General features: G+C 40.8%; 1 protein-coding gene across 1 annotated transcript in view; it reads left to right on the top strand.

Annotated features, from left to right (window-relative positions):
* apc2 (APC regulator of WNT signaling pathway 2) overlaps positions 1 to 21,154 on the top strand; it is a 62,070-nt gene that overhangs the window by 27,436 nt on the left and 13,480 nt on the right. The window contains exon 5 of the mRNA XM_067230348.1: positions 14,260 to 14,373. Within this exon, the coding sequence (XP_067086449.1) occupies positions 14,260 to 14,373 (114 nt within the window). The remainder of the gene's footprint in view (positions 1 to 14,259; positions 14,374 to 21,154) is intronic.

Raw genomic sequence — 21,154 nt, 5'->3', positions numbered from 1 at the left:
CAAGAAGCGCCATCACGTGTCAGTAACATCGTCCCTGTCTGAAGACTCGGGTCATTTGACAACCGCGCTATATGTAGGGAAAACCGTAGGCAAAATTGACCCATTAACTTCCTCTGCTGATTTTTTGCTGAAGTACCAGCCTAAACTACAAGCAGTTTATGATTTGAAACTAAATGCCAAGTGTAATGGCTGGCAAGTGTAACTAATCTTAAATTTTTGGGGAAAGATTTAAAGAAAGACCAGCAATTGCTCTTGGTTTTCTCTTAGCAGCAAACCATTGACTGATTTGACTGTACTTTACATACGCTATTAAACTGATTAATGACAGAAACAATAACTTGAAAAAAGCTTACTGCAGTTCTTGACAAGCTGGTGCTTGTGCCAGCTAGTGCCAAGCTTGCAACCAGGTTGGATTTTCATTAACTTGTATCCAGCAGGGGCGTTGTTAGACATAAAACTCTACTGGGGCACAGGCCCCTATTCATATCCCTTTTTTTTCTTTCAAGCTTGCTGTGCACAATGCACTACTAGGCTATAGAAACTCCCCTTGCTTAACCCACTATACACAGTTCAGGGACGCAAGTTTGATATCAGCTTTGGCAGGGACATCAATAGTTAATGCGAGAGTGCAAAAAAAAATCGCATTCATTTGAGCGCAAATACTGTTTGTTTTTTTAGCTTCATGTAATATAGTTTTTATATTTTAGTCAAAATAATATAATTGGTAGGCCTATCATTTAGAAACTTTCTTTAGTTTTGTAATGTTTTCTTAGCCTATCAATTCTGACTTGTGTGCCGAGTCCGACACCTGGACTTCTGTGTACGTGCTGCAGTGGCTATTTGGCAAGCTCAAAAGAGTGCGCTGACATGGAATTCTGCATGAATCGGTTTGTGTTTTCGGTTAAACTGCTTGAATTTGACAAGCGTTTGGGATATTGCGTTTATTTTTTTAAACGCAATATCCCATTATTATCAATCTAAATGAATGCATTGACGAATAAAGTAAATTGTTAAAACTCAAACTTTTGATTTTACTGGGGCACAGCAGATTTATACTGGGGCACGTGCCCCAGTAAAAAGGGTCTAACGACGCCCCTGGTATCCAGTCAGACAAATTGCATTTAGTCAGCAATTGGGCAACATTCCAGAGCTGTAACCAGGTAACAACCGTAGATACTAGCTAGCCACATTTATATATCAATTACAACACTTCTATTAAACTGATTTAATTTGGGTTCTGGGACGGGGGAATATTTAGATAAAATATCTGCAAAAGAGGGACTCTGCACCAACTCTGAGTGTGGCGCAGAGCTGCTAATATCTGACAGCGCCGTTATTCCAATAGCCCAGCAAATAGACAATGGACAAACCAGAAAGAATTATCAAAACACACAATATGGTAACTGGTATGTCTGACCATAATTGTATTCTTTTAACAAGAAAACATACAAATAAACGCTTTAAAATCTGTTTTACCAGAAAGGCTTATCAATTGAGAATACCGAAAGGTGACAAACATTTATTTGAGGATGCTATAAAGGGAATTGATTGGAGCACCTGTTTAATGGGTGCAACTGTGAAGGAAGACAGCAACATCTTCTTATCCACAATACAGACCACAATTAATAGTTTCCTTAAAAAAAATCCAAAGTGAAACAAAATGAAAAGAACACACTTCCATGGCTAAATAGTGACATTTGGAATTTAATGAAAAAAACGGGATTATGCATTAAAACTGTCAATCAAGATCATTGATGAAGCAGGGGATACTTCTAAATTAATATGGGATAATTTAAAGAAGTTAACAGACAAACATGACAGCAATCCAGTGAAGCAACTTAAAATGAATGTGAACAAGATGAAGCTGTAATTTGTACAGCTTTCAATTCATACTTTATCAACTCAGTGGTAGCGTTAACTCAATTCTCCAGTATTGATCAATTTCATAGTACACTGGTAAATGAAGGTCAACCATGCTTCTGTATTCAGGAAGTCTCGGAATCTACTGTCACTAGAGTTCTGGGCTCACTTAAGAATTCTAGGGCAAAAGATGTTTATGGAAATGATCATATTTTTCTGAAGAAACACAAAGACACACTCGCTCACCCTATAACAGTCATTGTCAACAAATCTCTCAGGCAGTGTGTGTTTCCAAAAGGATGGAAATCAGACATTATAATACCCGTTTTTAAGTCAGGAGATTCAACCGATGTCTCTAACTATCGGCCAATCAGTATTCTCCCTGCTGTTTCCAAAGTTGCTGAGAAATGTGTTGCAGAGCAACTTATAAAACACCTCAACAGCTCTCCATATCAGCTACATCCTATGCAGTTTGGTTACAGAGCTAATCATTCGACTGAAACAACCAACTGCTTTCTCTTAGAGAATGTGAAGCTTAAAATGGATAAAGGGGGTGTAGTAGCAGCGGTTTACCTTGACCTCAAGAAGGCTTTTGATACGGTTAATCACAATGTCCTGATTAATAAACAGTCAAATTTGAACTTTTCCCAAGAGTCTTTTACCTTCCTGAAATCATACCTTGAGGGAAGAACCCAGTGTGTCAGAGTGGGTAATGTTTCATCATCTACTCTGAGATCCAAAGTGGGTGTCCCCCAGGGTTTTGATTTAGGACCTTTATTGTTCAGCTTGTACATTAATGATTTGACTGGTGTCTGCAATGGATGTGATATTCAAATGTATGCTGATGACACAGTGATTTATGTGCATGCAAAAAACAAAGAACAAGCTGCACTTAAGCTCACATCCACAATGACAAATGTAACTAAATGGCTTGCATATTCCTGCCTTCATCTGAATGTTAAGAAGACTGTTTGTATGTTCTTCAAAAAAAGGACTTGCAAGGTGTCACCGGAACCAGATGTTTATGTTGCTGGTAAAAGGCTACAGGTAGTATCTTATTTTAAATATTTAGGAATATTTATTGATTCTAATCTCTCCTTTAAAAAACAGGTAAAACATGTGACCAAGGTCTTAACATTTAACCTTTTGAATTTTAGATATATAAGAAACAGTCTAACCATGCAGGCTGGGAAACTGTATTTTAATGCAATGAATATCCCCCATCTGACCTACTGTTTAACCAGCTGGGCACAACGTTAAGATCTATCCATATTCTCCATAAACAAGCTTTAAAAACACTTGATAAAAATAAAAAAATCACAATCACTGCAATATCCTCATCAAACATAATATCTTGAGTTGGGAGAACCTTGTTAAATTCGCTGATGTGTGTTTTTCAATGGTATGGCTCCACCTCCGCTAGTGATTTGATTAAACAGCGCACTCAGAGTGGCAGACACACTAGATCTGCTTCAAGAGGTGATTGTATTATTTCACATAGGTCTAGCTCTTTTAGCAAATCAGCATTTTCTGTAAATTCAGCACACACTTGGAATGCTCTGCCATCACACATACGCACAAAAGACACATACATAACATTCAAACATAGCCTTAAGGAATGGCTTGTTGCCAATCAGGTATGCAAGCATTGATGTACTGTCTGTGTGTTTGTCGTGTTGATGTATGTAATGTGCCTCAGTGTTATATATTGAAGGATTCATATATCTATGTGTCTATTCCAATATGTAATGATAGTATTCAATGACACAAATCTGTGTTCTAGAAAGAGTGGTCTGGAGTCGCAGAGGTCCGATAGTATCAGCTTTAATGCAGCAGTTGGAAATCAACAAGTACAGAGCTCTGGAGTTGTCTAAGTTTCCCTACCCGCAACAGAGTTTGGGCTGGTTCACGAAGTCCAACTGGCTATCTTTCCCTGCCCCAGCATATAATATACAGTGCAATTAAAACAGAAAGATGAAAAGAGGGTTGAGCTTGTTCTCTCGTGCATCAGGGAGTTGTTCTTGCCTCCGCGTCCCACCTGCTCGGGTGCCATCTCCACCCAGATTCAAGGTTGTTTCTGAAAATGAAAAGATAGAGACACAAAGAACAGCCTGCTTCCCACACTCAGTGTGAGACCCAATGTTTAAGCCTGGGCACACTTCTAAGTTCATAACTTTAATAAGCACAATGCATAACTTTAATAAGCACAATATATTCTTTAATATGGACGCATTTAGCAGGCGCTCTGGATAAGAGCGTCTGCTAAATGACTAAATGTAAATGTGCTTGTACTGCAGGTACACTTTTCTGTTGCTTATATCTGAACTGGGTGTGTCTACGTTACTGTATGTTTATTGACTTATTTTAACCTTAGTATGTTATTTGATATTTTGTAATTTTAGGCTGCCTTTAAACATCTGGCCGGGGACAGCAGACGAAAATTAGCCTCTCTGGCTAACTCTGGCGCACTTACAGTTTTGCTGTTAATCAGTGTGCATTGTCCCTGAAATAAATGAGAAAAAAAATACTACTAATAATAGTTTGTACACTTGAAAAGCACCAAGGTCCTCCAAGGATTGTATTTGCGGAAGACTTTCTGAGTTAAAGTGTGTAGCTGAAGAGTACTGCAATAATATCATGGATTTAATAAGGGATAAGAAAGATACATCTTTTGAATACAATGTGGGTAAATGGGAATTTATGAAATTCAAAATCTGGGAGCTTTCCATAAAATCCAGCAAGAAGCTTAACAGAAAAAGAGCATATGAAAGTAATTGATTCGGGGAAATTGGCCAGTGTTGTAGTATTAAACCAAATTTACATTGTGAAGGAAAAGAACAGGGTGATGGAGCTTCATGGTAAATTAGATTGTCTTTATCTTGAAAAAGCGCAGGGTGCTTTTATAAGATCCCAAATGGATTGAGGAAGGGGAAAATGATTCCTTATGTTTAGTCACAAAAGACAGCATGTGATGGTAAGCATGAAACAAGACTTAATTACCCTGACCCTACATCTGACAAAAATGCAAGATATGTAGACGATTTGAGAACAATACCGATTCTACAATATCTTCTGGAGGTATTGCTGCTGGATTGAAAAAAGGTATTTCGACCATAATTAGTAAGACACAATCATGCTTTTTGAATGGGAGATATATTCACAATAACATACGATAGGTCTTAGATGTACTTGATTATAATAAGGTGGTTCAAAAAAGTGGCTTTCTTATTTTTTTATAAGGCATTTGATTCAGTTTAACACACTTTTATTTTTTTAAACCATTTCATTTAAATTTTGGATAAAGATTTATAAATGTAATTCAAATGTTATAAGGGAATTAAGAGCTCTGTTTCCCTAGGACATGGAACTTTTGAGATCCATGTCCAAGATTTGAGATGAAGAGGCATTCGTCAGGGTTGTGGTTGTTCACCTTTATTGCTTATAATGGTTGCAGTGATGTTACTTAAATTGATCAAGAATATTGGTATTGGTATTGTAAGGGAGTCAGGTGGCTGAGCGGTGAGGGAATCGGGCTAGTAATCCGAAGGTTGCCAGTTCGATTCCCGGTCATGCCAACTGACGTTGTGTCCTTGGGCAAGGCACTTCACCCTACTTGCCTCGGGGGAATGTCCCTGTACTTACTGTAAGTCGCTCTGGATAAGAGCGTCTGCTAAATGACTAAATGTAAATGTATTGAAGGGTTAAATGTGATGGGTAGGCAAGTAATAATAAGTCAGCTAGCAGACGACAACTTTATTATTATTAAATGAACATCAAATTCCCACAGCACAGCCTTACAATCTATTAACCAATTTTTCTAAAGCTTCAGGTTAAAATTAAACGTAGAAAAATGTGAAATGTTAACTTCACACTTCGGCAATCATTATACAATATTAAAATTAAAAGGGAAGTTAAGTATTTGGGGATTTTTTACAGGACTTGAAATTGACTTTTTTACTTGATAGAACTGGTACAAAAAAAAAGGCTACAACATTTAACCTAATGCATTAAACAATGATAAACAATGATTTCAGAATGATACAAACCTACATAGCCTACGTTAAACATATGGCTATAGGTAGTTTGTGATTTCCAATGTTTAGGCATCAGGCATATAGGCCTATATCTCAGTCTAAATCATCCCAGTATAATTATCATAGCTACATAATTGTTAACAGTAGCTTACAATTGCAAAACAAACCTAAATCCATATATCTATCCTCCATTTTCTCGACACAAAAACCATGTTAAGTTAGGCTGCTGGATAATGTATTGATTGGCTATTTATAAAACAATGTAAAAAAAAAATATTTAGATGTGTTTAGAGGGTGTCTGTTTTTTATCAATGAAGTAAACGTCTATAAAAAAAGGACCTCGACCTATGTAGCCTATCGTTCACGTCAATCATGGTGTGCCATTTTATTTTGATGAAGTGATGGATGAGGGAACTGCTTAAAGGGAACATTCTTTCTGGAAGAAGTCCGTGGCCGTGAACATTGCGTTTTCCCATGGTGGATCGATATGATCCATGTTCTACCCTCGGGCTGCTTAAGAATAGGGTAGACGCACAATTAGCTTGACTACTTAAATCTAACTCAAATTAGTAGGATTGCGTGAGCTGAAATTGGCCTTTATGGAACCGCTTTAGCCACGCTTGATTTGTTAAGCTAATTCAAGTCAGGTTTGGGACTTGAAGTCCAGCTTTTTTGAGCGGCCTTTATGGAACAGGCCTCAGGTCCCCAGGAGGTTAGGATTGGCCACCTGATTGACGTAATTACAAATTGGTATAAGATGCAAGTAAGACATATGTAAAGACAAGATCGAGATTAGAAAGAGAACAAGGGGAGCTGAAAAAGCCATAATAATAAAAAAAAGCTTTACGAGACAATGTGGCAAAATGTGTCAAACCCAGAGACTTGTTAAAGAGGAAAAGAAGCTTGCAATTTGAGACTGAGAGTAAAGGGACAGAACAAGCGCTAGAAGATAGGCTACAGTGCCAAGGAGTCAAGCGTACATAACAAACAAACATAACGTATTACGTTGTCTACAAACCACAATCCAATTTAATTGTCTAGGAATTGTGTGAGGTTATGGTTTAAAGCATAAACAATATGAAATATAGCTGCAAGCAGCGATGCAGGTTCCTCCGCAAAATGGCAAAATATTATAAACATGTACACTGTTGAAGATGGAGAGATGGACAACAAGAGAGCAAAACTACTTCATGTTTGGCCAACAACAATAGGCTGAATGGGGATTTGAACTCATGGGCATAAGGTTTCAAGTCAGTCTCTCTATCCTCTGTGCTACACACCAACTGTTGAGATTTTATGAATAGAAAGGGCAGAGTATTAGCTTTGGTCAGCTTTGGGACAAAGGTTAAGAAACGGTTGACATTTCAAGGTAAAATTGTGCATGGTACATCAGAATGATGTCACCTTGAAGCCAATAAGGTTTGAAAAACCATAAGTCAAAAGATATTTGATATATTGACACAAAGATATTGAGGCAATGTGGACATTTACATAAATACACCCCTTTCAGACATTTTGTGTTGCATTTCTCATTCCATTTCACCCTATATAAAGACACATCTGCCCGGCCCGCACACTATCCCCATCCATGCTGTTTCCCTCTCTCCCAGTGCAGGTCACGCCAAAGGAGAAATGCTGCAGCAGCCGCATGAGGTTTACATGTAGTCCAAAAATGGCCTCCCACAATCAGAACATATTAACCACAACTCTGTTTTCAAACTTTCTCCAAGATTGCTTGAAAACCACAGCTATTGACTCTTCTTGAGTAGATCTCTTTCCAGAACCTCAGTCAACCCACAATCAAGAATAACCTCGTAGGCAACTTGTCTAGGGCATAACACACAATCAGCTCCTTGCGAATACTGCTTGTGATGGTAAAGTAGCCGACACTCTGTTCCCGTCAAACTACACAACATGCACACTCAGGGTGACCAACAAGATTATATTAACTAACAAACAAAAACATTACAAACATCTAACTGAACGAACACAACAACTGAAATCCCTCGCATGGCTGTTGTAACCTAACTATTTTCCACAAGTCTTTGCGTTTTTTGACATGTCGCACTGCATGCTGGGTACCCAAGAGCGCTGACGCTGATTATCTAGCTGTGTTCCGACTGCGTGATATGACGAGATGCTAGTGACGCGCTAAGGTCTCGGAGTCTCCTGCATTAACAAGTTCTGCCCGATTTAGTGAGCAATTTTTACTAATGTTTTGTTAGCGATTGAATGGTAATGCAAGCTAGCTAAAAACAATGTTAGTTAGCTTGGCTAAACTGTTTTTCATAGCAACAGAAATCAACAAATCAGATCAGTCGAACTTTATTCAGAAGGGGGGGGGGATGGCGGGAACATTAAAAGTGTAGGGTACAGTAAAAGTGAAATGGAATGCGTCTTTCTGCCTTGAAGCTGCGTGCGCATCATCATCAAGACCCCATATGTAAAGATAACATCCAAGCTAACAATTTCGCCAAATCTGACTGTAGCTTTGTATACCATATGTACTGTGTTATGGTTGTTTGAGTTAAACAACTTGCTAAATGAATTAAATGTCAAATCCAACTATAAATGTATAAAAGAGAGAGTTCCAATCAAATCTGATTATTATTTTTTTACCTAGAGGTTTAAAATGCTACCTTTGCCTAAACTGACATGCACCAAGCCAGAGAACTGAGTTTCAACATCCATTTACACATTTAGTCTCTATTTGTTACTCTACTCTTAAGGTATGTTTAAATTAATGTCTGCACCTCTCTGTCACCAACTGTCTCTGGAGTGGGGGCTTCACATGGTGTCTACAGAAGAAGAATCAGAATCAGAATGGGATTTATTCACCATGAAAGTTTGCACAGACAAGGAATTTGCTTTGGCAGGAAGGTGCATACAATAAACATATAGGGACCTAAAATTTAAATATGTGGACTATCTATACTAAGGGTACATAAACTAGCAGTACTAAGTGGGATTAGAATTGAATTAAATATACAATAAAATAAAATATAAGTTGCAGTAAATTACAATATAAAAATACAAATGTTACAAAAAATACAAATGTACAAGATACAATTTTGTAATGCAGTGCAAAAAGCAGTGTGTTTTAAGCAGGAAGTCATTAGAGTCAGTGTGGTCCCTTGGCCTTGTTGAAGAGGCCAACAGCGGAAGGGAAGAAACTGTTTTTGTGGCGTGAGGTATTGGTCCTGATGGACCGCAGCCTTCTGCCGGAGGGGAGTGACTGAAACAGGGAGTGTCCAGGGTGGGAGGAGTCGGCCACAATCTTCCTCGCTCGTCTCAGGGTCCTCAAGGTGTGCAGGTCCTCGAGGGTAGGCAGATTGCAGACAATCACCTTCTCAGCAGTGCGGATGATACGCTGCAGCCTGCTCTTGTCCTTGGCAGTGGCAGCAGCGTACCAGACGGTGATGGAGGAGGTGAGGATGGACTCGATGATGGCTGAGTAGAAGTGCACCATCATTGTCTTTGGCAGGTTGAACTTCTTCAGCTGCCGAAGGAAGTACATCCTCTGATTACTTACAGTAATCTTTCCAAGTAAACACTGATGTAATTGCTGTCCTAAATTATATTTATTATTACACTATGGTGGAAATGGTGGAGCAGAAACTAACAATTCCATGAATCCCATGGAAACAAAGGCAAATGTGTGAGATGTACTGATGTGGAGCACAAATGATCCAAGAAGCAGTACTTCTCTTGAGTGGTTTTTATTCAGATGAATAATAATTGGATTCAGGTCAAAAGTCTATCACTTGAACTGGTTTAATCACTTAAGACACTCAAAGTCAGCAGATTGGCATACTGGGACATGGAAAGGATTAAACATTTAGACTTTCATCAACGTAAAAAATGCTGGTTTGTCCTTTTTCATCAATGTCCTCAAAAAAGCAGTCTGCAGAGCTACTGTGTCTGTGGGGTGACTGTCTCTGGAGGGCTGGCAGGCAGGGGCAAGCAGGGCCTGCAGGATGAAGCTGTCCTGGGGTCAGGGCTGAAGAGAAGCTGTCCAGCTAGAGAGGGGTAATCCAGCAAGGGGTCTGTGTTGATCTCAGCATCCTCTGTTGCATCCTCTGTTACGCTCAGCGTCCTCTGTTGAACTCTGTTGAGCAGGCCTCTGCATGACCCTCAAGACCTGTAAAAGTGAAGAAAGGGTCCATGTCATTTGTGAAAAATGAAGCTTTTTCCATCTACACTTGATATAAACTACAATTTTGACTGTGAAATGCAGGGGCATTACTTGAACTTGAATCCAAATGTGTTGACCTGGTGGAGAACCATGCAAAGTCACTCAAAACACGGGTTCGATTCCAGGCTCTGGCAAGAGTATTTAGCTCTAAACTGGTCAATATATACACATCTGACCAAAGACCAGCTCGACCTTTGCCTGTAATTAGTGATTCTGACTGCCAGAGACCTTTAAATAGGATGACTGAGTGAAACTAGCCTGGCTAACGTAGGTCGCTTTCTCAGGGCATATGACGAATGAAACAGGCTCGCCTTGAAAAATCAGATATACAAAAAGCAGTCCTCCCTGACGTTTTTGGAGTAGAATTGAGTGAAATACAGTCACTGCCAGTGAGCGAACCAAGTCTAACTCTGAGGCTAACGTCAAAACAATGCACTCTCACTCAAATTGCAAGTTTTCCACAAATCACAAAAATAATAGGACCATCTGGCTAAAAGCACAATTCCCACATCTGTTGAAGCTGCCCTGCCCTTTTCGGGGGTAGAATTTACCGAACTGTAAATAAAATGGTGAACATGATGCAACCAAAACATGGCTGCCGCCTAACAGTGCGTTCACACTGCAGCGTTTTTTAACACTGCACCGCTTGCCTTCCCACAGTACACCACGCTCAGGGGCGTGTTAGAAAAGTTAATACAGAGTTGTAGGTCACTGTTGTGTAAGGTCACTGTTGTAGTCATGACCAAGCGTGCAGACTTAGGTTCATGTACTCACAATATCGCTCAAAATACCACTTTTACACAACATTTGTGTAAAAATACAGAATTTTTACTAGTGCAAGATTACAGTAGAATACACGTTACGCCACCGGTCACTCAACCAGTCGTTTGTAGGCTGGGCTAGCAAGCTAGCAGTGGCACAGTCACGTAATGTGACCAGACTGAATTTAAAAGTATAAAAACACACTAGGGACACTGACAACATCGGAAACCATGCATTATTAGTTTAATGTAATCTTTAAATTCAGGCTCGTCACATTACGTAACTTTGTTCTGAACAGAACTGGGTGTGCAGACACATACGATAAGTTTCTCCTCCATCTTGAAATTGTAAAACCTAGAAATGTTTACCATGAGCAACAGTTGCAACGTTACAAGAAACCAATCCGATTGGCCAACGCTAGCGTTTTCACGCTCCTCATTTACATAAAGTTGAGAAAATCCAACTTGCAACGCTCTGCTCCGCTCGCCTTCCCACAATGCCCTACGCGAGCGTCAACGCCTGGTTTAATTGAAAATGAATTGGAAGCCGACGCCCCGCGCTGCCCACTCCGCTGCAGTGTGAACGCACCGTAAGCCTATGCAGTCTCCCTGGCGTCTGAACTCACTCCAATTACAAAGACTTTCACGACCCAAATCAAAATTCTGAGCCTACAGGTCTGTGGGGAATCGCTTTTTCTCCGAAAGGCTGCCCTCCTCAACCTTTTGGGTGAAGAATTCGCCGAGATGCAAAATGATTCACTAATTCTAAACACAAAGGGGAAAAGCTAGCTACTTTTCGAGTTCGGTTTTCCGTCACTTCAAACTCACGATCTAAAGGTCTAAAAGTGCTCAAACCTTCACCATAATTCAAGAGTAGTGTACTTTCACAAACCCAATCATTGATTCTATCTTAAAATGTGTAAAAATAGGACTTACCGAACGTGGCTGCCTCCAACACGGCTATCAGGCAACTCCAGTTGAAAACAACAATGGCCGCCGAAAAATGATTTATATTCGTAATGGCGAGCTGCGATTGGAAGCAAAATGAAACAGGAGCTAAAAACCGAGGGTGGGGGCTTAGTCAGCACACAATTTCCAGAAAGCATGTGTGTGTGTCTCGCCAAGCTCGCTCGTGTGTCAAGGGGCAGGATGAGTGTGCGCGTGCGCTGTGGAGCCATTCAATTGATTTCAATCATATATTGACATGACGTGAAATTGCGTATGGTACTTCAGAATGATGTCAACTTGAAGGAACTAACGTTTGAAAAACCATCAGTCAAAATTATATTTGATTTATTAACAATAAGATATTGTGGCAATGTGGACATTTACATAAATACACTTCTTTCAGCCATTTTGTATTGCATTCCCTATTCAATTTGACCCTATAGAAAGACATGTATTCTACAAATCTGTAACAAATTTCAAGTCGATTGGATCTATTGTTCATGAGGAGAAGGGTTTTGAAGGTTGTACCAAATTTGGACAGTACAAGAAAATTCATAAGTCTGACAATATGGGTCCTTGAGGCTTTTTTGTTCCCCATGAGAAATAAGGCATGTCTACCAATTTACAGGCACTTTGGACTAATGGGGCGCTGGGGAAATCACGTAGACTCTGGGCGTGTTTTATAGCGCCACCTATGGGCGTACATGGACCACTAGCCGTCTTGAAGTAATGAGTGACCTGTTGTATCATTGGACCAAATTGGAAAAAATCGGGTCCAGGACTTTTTGAGCTATTGGGCCATTTAGCGGAGAAATATAAGAATAAGAATACTAACAAAAACAATAGGTTTCCTCCTACCGGAGGAACCCTAATAAGAATACTAACAAAAACAATAGGTTTCCTCCTACCGGAGGAACCCTAATAAGAATACTAACAAAAACAATCGGTTTCCTCCTACCGGAGGAACCCTAATAAGAATACTAACAAAAACAATAGGTTTCCTCCTACCGGAGGAACCCTAATAATAATAATAATACTAACAAAAACAATAGGTTTCCTCCTACCGGAGGAACCCTAATAAGTGCTATGTTAAATGCAAAATGGTATGTTGTGACACGTGTGTGAGACACTTGTCTATTGTAGTCTGTATTAAGCAGCCACCAGTAGACCAGTTTGCGGTAAGGTGGTGGCAGTACCAAGTGCCAGAGTGTTCAGGTAGGATTGCTAAATGTTAAAGACAATCAGAATGCTTTTGCTAAAAATTAAAACAATGTGAGTGTCAGAGACAGTGCCAGGCCCCAATAATGTGCCCAGAAGGATCCCTGCTGTTGTAGAGAATAGTGCACCATAGTGGTTTTACATTGTAAAGCTATAATTATATATCTCCAGTGTAGGCTAATAGGTTGTGAACTATTGTTATTGTTCAGGAAGCAAACATTTGAGAGCAGGATAACCTGGAGAGCAAGCAGAGATCGTAGCATATAGCTTAGAAGTTCCAAACTAATACACTTCTGTCATTTTTGCAATACAAGGACCGTTCCCTGTCAATAAATAAAGAACAATAACTATTTTGCCAGGATAACTGGATCTATCAGACCCTTGAATGTTTATGATGTCCCTGTGTGTAAACATATGCTACTGAAAGGCTGGCCCGCTAACCCAAAACTCCCTTTGCCAGGTCGCTACACTACTTTTGACAGGAGACAACGAAGTGATCATTGTCAGCTGACAATATGTTGATAATGTTGGGCTATGCATTTATAGACCAACTGCGGTCTAACCCGCAACTTCTGTAACATCCTTTATAATAAATTTAATTTTGCTGAATGATTGAAGGGGTTCATTAGAACAAACGTTCTAATGAAATAATCACTGACTTACAACACGGAAATGGATGACAGATTGACAAAGGCAAGTTCATTTTCCGACCTTGCTTTTAGCTCTGTGCAAGAAGAGCCATCTAGCGACCATTACGTGTCAGTAACAACGTCCCTGTCTGTAGACTCACGGGCCAATTTGATCCCCCACCTCGCCTGTAAGAAAAAGTGCCTCATATACTTTTTTTGTAACACCCCAACAACTTTGCTTGCTTAACTGTCCTGGGCTATACACCTGCCAAATTTCTACTGCATACAATGCCCGGTTTGCAAGATAACCGAGCCACAGACACACACAGAGTAGAAACAGTGCCCCCAATTCTTGTCTAAATTTCAAAGCTTTCCTCCAGCTCAAGTTGTGATTAAAGAAGCCAAGGAGGAAAGCCTACCTTGCTGAAAACAAGTGGCTGGAACAGGATTTCTGAAGACAATTTTCTGGACAGTAGCGGACCAAAAAATTTAAATTTAAATTCCACTGGCACTGAGCTGTATATGTCGCTAATCAGAGTGCAATGTTAGCTTACACAAAATACAGAATATTTTTTACATATTGTACCTTAAATCTCCTTTCATTGTTATTCCAGTTCTCCTTGCAAATGGACCTCATTCGCCAGCAGCTGGAATTTGAAGCCCAGCAAGTGCGTTCTGTAATGGTGGAACGTTTTGGAACCAGTGATGAAATGGTACATAGGACTCAGGTGAGGACACACACAAATTATTTCTGTAACAGAAACACAAGATTATACTTTTGGAACACTAATGAAGGGTACAATTTGTCCAGTATGTTACTGAAAATGTATTTTAAATTTTCATTTGAAAACGGCTAAGACCGTTTAGATTCTAAACGATCAATGGATGCAATTTGTCTTTTTAATGATCTCCAGATATTTCACTCTCCCGCATATTATTAGTAGTTCCCTGATGCCTGCAAATATCCAGAAAATATTTTGGGGGAGAGAGGACGAGAGAGCGAGACAGACATAACGAGTGACAGAGAGAGCATCCTGATAAGTCTCTCTTTGTGTTAAGTAAACCTATCAGCTTTCTCTCTCGGTGGGCTCCATGTCAGAGTGTTCAATGGCTAAATAAAAAGTCGATTACTGGCTCAAAATGAGTTAGAGTAAAGTTTTTTTTAAGCAACAGGAAAAGTACCCGTTCCTTAAAAAAACTACTTTTAAAAGACTTTGCATTACTACACAAAATACAATAAAAATGTTGATTCATATATCATTTATTTAATTTTTTTTCCACTTTTTTCAAATTTGTACTCTCCAGGTTTGTTTTTTTAAGGAGGGGCTTAATAATTGCTTATTTAAAATCGTCAGGGATTTGGCTGGTTATGATAGATTCATTAATAATACTAAGCAAGGGTGGTCCAATAATAGGGAGAAGTTCCTTACGAAGTTTGGCAGGGAGGGGATTGAGAAGGCAACTGGTGGGTTTCGATAAATCTATCAGCTTTATGAACGCTTCCATATAAATAGGGTTAAAGTGAGTGAGAGCCTCAACATACAGGAAAATTCAGTGTTAATGGCTATTCCTCCAGGGCTAGCCTGTAGTTTGTCCCTTCTTGCATAGATTTTTTGGTCAAAAAAATCTAGGAAGTCATTGGGAGAGAGATCTGTACTAACACCGTGTGTACTTTTCTTAGTGAGTTTTGCAACGGTATCAAATAGGAACTTAGTGTTGTGCTGGTTCTTACTAATCAACTTAGAGAAGTATTCTGATCTGGACCTGATGAGGACTTGCTTATACTCCATTAGGCTGTCCTTCCAGGCCAGGCGGAAAACCTCCAATTTAGTGGTATGCCACTTACGTTCTAATTTTCTAGTGGAGCAACATAGTCTAGTGATAGCTGAAGAACCAAATTCAGATCCCTAGTTTTATCATTTAATGATTTATTTGGAACGTTAAGTGCTTTTAGTGCAGCGGGTAGAATACTAGCCAGTTCTATAGCTGTGTTTGGGGATATGTAATGGCTAGTAGACATTTTCTGACTGCCTCTAAGGCTCTGGCATAGGTCCATTTTGAAGGTAACCAGGCAATGGTCTGATAATATAGGATTGTGGGGGTGGACAATGACGTCAGTAATCACAATACCCCGTGTGAGAACTAAATCGAGTGCAGATGGGTAGGTTTGGAAACCACCTGTGTGAGACCTGTGGAATCTATTAGAGCCGTAAAGGTCTTAATTAAAGGATATTTTTTTAATTTCTTTTAAAATCTGAAAATTCCTCTAGGAAGAGGGAGTATGGGCCAGGGGGGGCGGTAGAGTAACTATACAAAATGAGGGAGGGGGGGCAGGAATAGTAGCATTACTCCTCTTTAAAGTAGTTGGTGGTCTCATGCAAATTATTTCAAATGTTTTAAAGGTGTTCGCAGATTTTAGGCTGGGGTTGAAGCTTGCTTCATATCAGCCCAGCCTAAAATCTGCGACACTAGCAACACCACCACCTTTCTTTGAGACACGAGGAACGTGTGAGTACGCGAAATCTGGAGGCGATGCTTCATTCAGGGGGGAATATTCGTCAGGTTTTAACCAGGTTTCGGTTAGTCCAATCAGGTCCAGGCTGCATTCAGACATCAGATCATTAATCAAAACGGCCTTTGTGGATAGGGATCTGATGTTTAGGAGCCCAACATTCCAGTATGGGTTTTTGGCAGTTTTAGTCGTAGATATTTTTTCTGAAAAGGTGGCACTGTTAGCACTGTTAGCAGAAAACTTAGTAGGAAGGGCAACGGGGGAGCAAGGCTGAATACATGTTAAATGGGTATAATTCCTAATAATTGAAGGCCGAAATTTGGAAAAGGGGCGGGGGACCGACACCGTCTCTATGGGAAAAACTACATCAGCAACCACACTGGCTACACTACAAGCTAAGCTATCAGGCCCCAAACAACTCACAACATACCTATCAGACTCTCTAAGAGACTGTGGCCCGGTTTGTTATAGTGAGTGTCAGGCCTGCTCTAAAATAGCTTCAATATTCCTAGACAAAAGAAAAGCACCTCTTCAGCTCGGGTGGAGCCTGTCACCTTTCAACAAGCCAGGTTTGGCCCAGAAACGAGACCAATTATCTACAAATCCTAAACCCTGTTCTCTGCAGAAGCGAGCCAAACAGGGAGTCAGGTGGCTGAGCGGTTAAAGAATCGGGCTAGTAATCAGAAGGTCGCTGGTTCGATTCCCGGCCGTGCCAAATGACGTTGTGTCCTTGGGCAAGGCACTTCACCCTACTTGCCTCGGGGGAATGTCCCTGTAATTACTGTAAGTCGCTCTGGATAAGAGCGTCTGCTAAATGTAAAAAAAAAAAAAAGAAAAAGAAAAAAAAAACAGCGGTTAAGAGAGACAAGTCTGCTGTAGATCTCATCAGTCCCCCTAACAGGTAGTGGACCAGAAACTATTACTCGATGCCGACTCATCTTTTGAGCAAGGTCACATGCCCGTGCTATATTAACCTTTGTGACCTCTGACTGCCTCAGCCTAACATCATTGGTGCCGACATGTATGACAATATTCTCGTACCTATCATCAGTGTGTGCGCCATGTGCCTTAGCTTTGGCCTTTGCCTTAGCCCTAGTGCTAGCCAGCACCCTAAGATTAGCTTCTATGTCTAATCACATTTTATTCCCCTGACTTTGTTGATATAGGTAATATAAACCCTTTAAATGTATGTTGGATTTACTTAATACAATTGATATCTACCATAACAGTACATTCAACATTCCGTGAAATTCTACAACTGCAACTTAATTCAAAAACCTTTTTTTCAGCGTAATTTACAAAAAGCAATTCAAATAAATCAAATGGTTCAGTTTCATCCTAAAAGCAGTCACATACAGCCATACATTTTATTAAACTTGTTCATTTATATAAAAAAGGAAAATATATTTTGTTGTTTCAAACTTACGTATGACTAAAATAATATGCAATAGCTTTCTTAAAAAAAGAAAAAGAAATGGCCCTCAATGGCAAACTGGAAAAAAACTGCATATCTTAGATCCTCATGTTCCATTTTAGCATTCCTATTAATCTAACAGTAACAGTATATACAGTAGTGATGTGTTTCTGTAGTACAGTAGTGATGTGTGTTATTTGGTGTGTTTGATTTGTGTGATGTGTGGTACAGTAGTGGTGTGTACTTCATCAATCCATTAATCTAACTTCTCATACTATTAATTTTTTTGACTTAAGGTGAGAGTTTATGTTCATATAATCCTGAAAGACTTCAAAAGTGGCTTTGAGGTCCTGTGGGTAGCTCAAGTTCAGCACATACACTAGTCCCAGCAACAAGGCACAAGCAGAAGCAACATTAACTAAGTCCTGAAGAACTATAACCCCTTCGATAACAATCCCAACATCGACAGGGTCTTCCCTTCTGTCTTCTTTTTTGAAAGGGTAGATTCCAATAACAGTCTGCTTCATGTCTCTTTGGGCATCTTCAGTGTCGGTGTCCTGTAGAACAAAAACACACATTGATCACATTATTAAATACGTAAGGCTATGCGTCAGCTTCCTTGTCAGCTATTGGATCTTTCCTTCAAGCCCCATGTTGATAGAATTTTAGCAGGTACTATACTGCACAAGTTGACTGACATTTACTGACCAAGTACTCCTTCACCAGCTTTTGGTCGTTCTCGCCAAGGTAGATGCAAAGCCCTATAAGAGTGCGTTCACACTGCAGCGGAGCGGGCGGCGCGGGGCGTCGGCTTCCAATACATTTTCATTTAATTTTCATTTAATTGTGGGAAGGCAAGCGGAGCGGAGCGTTGCAAGTTGGATTTTCTCAACTTTATGTAAATGAGGAGCGTGAAAACGCTAGCGTTGGCCAATCGGATTGGTTTCTTGTAACGTAGCAACCGTTGGTCATGATAAACATTTCTAGGTTTCACAATTTCAAGATGGAGGAGAAACTTTTCGTATGTGTCTGCACACCCAGTTCTGTTCAGAGCAAAGTTACTAATGTGACGAGCCTGAATTTAAAGATTACATTAAACTAATAATGCATGGTGCATGGTTGCCGATGTCGTCAGTGTTCCTAGTGTGTTTTTATAGCCTACTTAAATTCAGTCTGGTCACATTATGTGACTGTTCTGTGCCACTGCTAGCTCACTAGCCCAGCCTACAAACGACTGGTTGAGTGACCGGTGGCGTAACATGTATTCTACTGTAATCTTGCACTAGTAAAAATTCTGTATTTTTACATAAATGTTGTGTAAAAGTGATATTTTGATCGATATTGTGAGTACATGAACCCAAATCTGCACGCTTGGCCATGACTACAACAGTGACCTTAGAGAACTAAAACTCTGTATTAACTTGTCTAACAGGCCCCCGAGCGTGGGGCACTGTGGGAAGGCGAGCGGTGCAGAGCGTTAAAAAACGCTGCAGTGTGAACGTACAGTTAGAATGCACTCCCTCCTTGTGTTGATGCCGTTGTTCTGAAAAACAAAGCAAATAGTACCACAATGTTAGATGTTTAATGAATTGATCCCGAACGGCATCTCCTTTAAAGTCAACAAGAAAGGGTGGATGATGGAAAGTGTAATGAAGGAGTGGCTGAATGAGTGCTACGTCAAGCGCCCTGGAGGATTCTCTCGCCAAAAAAAAGCGTTGCTCGTTTTGGACAGCATGAGGGCCCAAACTCAATTCCAGCTGTGATTCCTGGGGGCACAACGAAGCATCTGCAGCCACTCGACATCAGTGTCAATCGTGCGTTCAAAGTGGCACTACGCGTTCAGTGGGAGGCGTGGATGACTAGCGGCGATAAATCATTCACCAAAACTGGTCGCATGCGAAAAGCAACTTTCGCTAAAGTTTGCGAGTGGATACTGATAGTGTGGAGGAGTGTCAAAACATCCACAATCATCAACGGATTCCGAAAGGCTGGACTGCTGCGTGATGAAGAGGAGGACGCCGCCACAGCTGAGGCCCTTCAGAGGCTGTTCGATTACGACAGTGACGAAGAGGAGTTTGTTGGTTTTGAGAGCGACAACGAATGAGAGAGGAGAGTGGCTGACGAAGCCACCCTGAGCCTGTTCGTTTCCGACACTGGAGATGGGGACTTTGGTGGTTTTAGTACGCAGGAAGAAGACGGAGATGAGGATTGAATACGTTATGCAAATATGCAACTTGTTTGTTGAAATGTTAATAAATGGGAGCTTCCTCAAGCAGCCATCTGTTTCCCGACAATCCCCTCTGTGCACGAACCCTTACATTTGGTAATTAAACATTAAACACCTGCGGCTTATAGTCCAGTGCGGCTTATATATGTACACATAATTCAATTTAGCTGCTGCGGCTTATATTCAGGTGCGCCTTATAGCCCGAAAATTACGGTAATTACTTAAAAATAACTTTGGCACACACATTTCTTAACTTATAGGCTAAATGCTGACCTTGAAAGTGAAAGGTGACCATGACTAAAATGGGGATTAACTGAAATAAGTATTTTGGCACAGACTTCCATCGCAGATCAGAAGGTAACCCAAAGTGTGGCACACTTTGCTTGGCAGAACATTCATTTAAAATGGCGTAGCATGTAAATATCAATAATGATATCTATTACACTTGCACATTTAATCCAAATCCAATTATGACTATTTTGCCTGACAGTGTATGGACAACTGCCAGTATCTCATTTTCTCCCTTTGAAAGGGCAGCATTTGGGACACTGTCATGTAGGGGCAGCATAAAGGGCACTTTATAACACGTTTCCATTGAAAGGAAGGGCAGGGGAACAGGATACGCACACAGGGACAGTCTATTGCACCTACAGTATAACATTGGGGAAGCCAGAAGAAGAGGATTAGTAATACAGAGGCTTGTCAACATGTAGGCTACTTTAAACAATGAAAATAGTTTCAGGGCTGCCAACTTTTCCAAAAACCTTGGAGTGAGATTTGAGATCTTGTCCCAAGCGGAGGAGTTCAAGTATCTCGGGGTCTTGTTCACGAGTGAGGGAAGGATGGAGCGCGAGATCGACAGGCGGATCGGTGCGGCGTCCGCAGTGATGCGGGCTCTGCATCGGTCCGTTGTGGTGAAGAAGGAGCTGAGTCGAAAGGCGAAGCTCTCTATTTACCAGTCGATCTACGTTCCTACCCTCACCTATGGTCACAAACTGTGGGTAGTGACCGAAAGAACGAGATCGCGAATACAAGCGGCCGAAATGAGTTTTCTCCGCAGGGTGTCCGGGCTCTCCCTTAGAGATAGGGTGAGAAGCTCGGTCATCCGGGAGGGGCTCAGAGTAGAACCGCTGCTCCTCCGCGTCGAGAGGGGCCAGTTGAGGTGGCTCGGGCATCTGATAAGGATGCCTCCTGGACGCCTCCCTGGTGAGGTGTTCTGGGCACGTCCCACTGGGAAGAGGCCCCGGGGAAGACCCAGGACACGCTGGAGGGACTATGTCTCTCGGCTGGCCAGGGAAAGCCTCGGGGTCCCCCAGGAAGAGCTGGTGGAAGTGGCCGGGGAGAGGAAAGTCTGGG

The sequence above is a fragment of the Osmerus mordax genome, chromosome 27, assembly GCF_038355195.1.
Source record: "Osmerus mordax isolate fOsmMor3 chromosome 27, fOsmMor3.pri, whole genome shotgun sequence".
In the NCBI taxonomy this organism is placed as follows: Eukaryota; Metazoa; Chordata; class Actinopteri; order Osmeriformes; family Osmeridae; genus Osmerus; species Osmerus mordax.
Note: the sequence above shows the minus strand (reverse complement) of the source record. Positions and strands in the feature narration are given on the sequence as shown.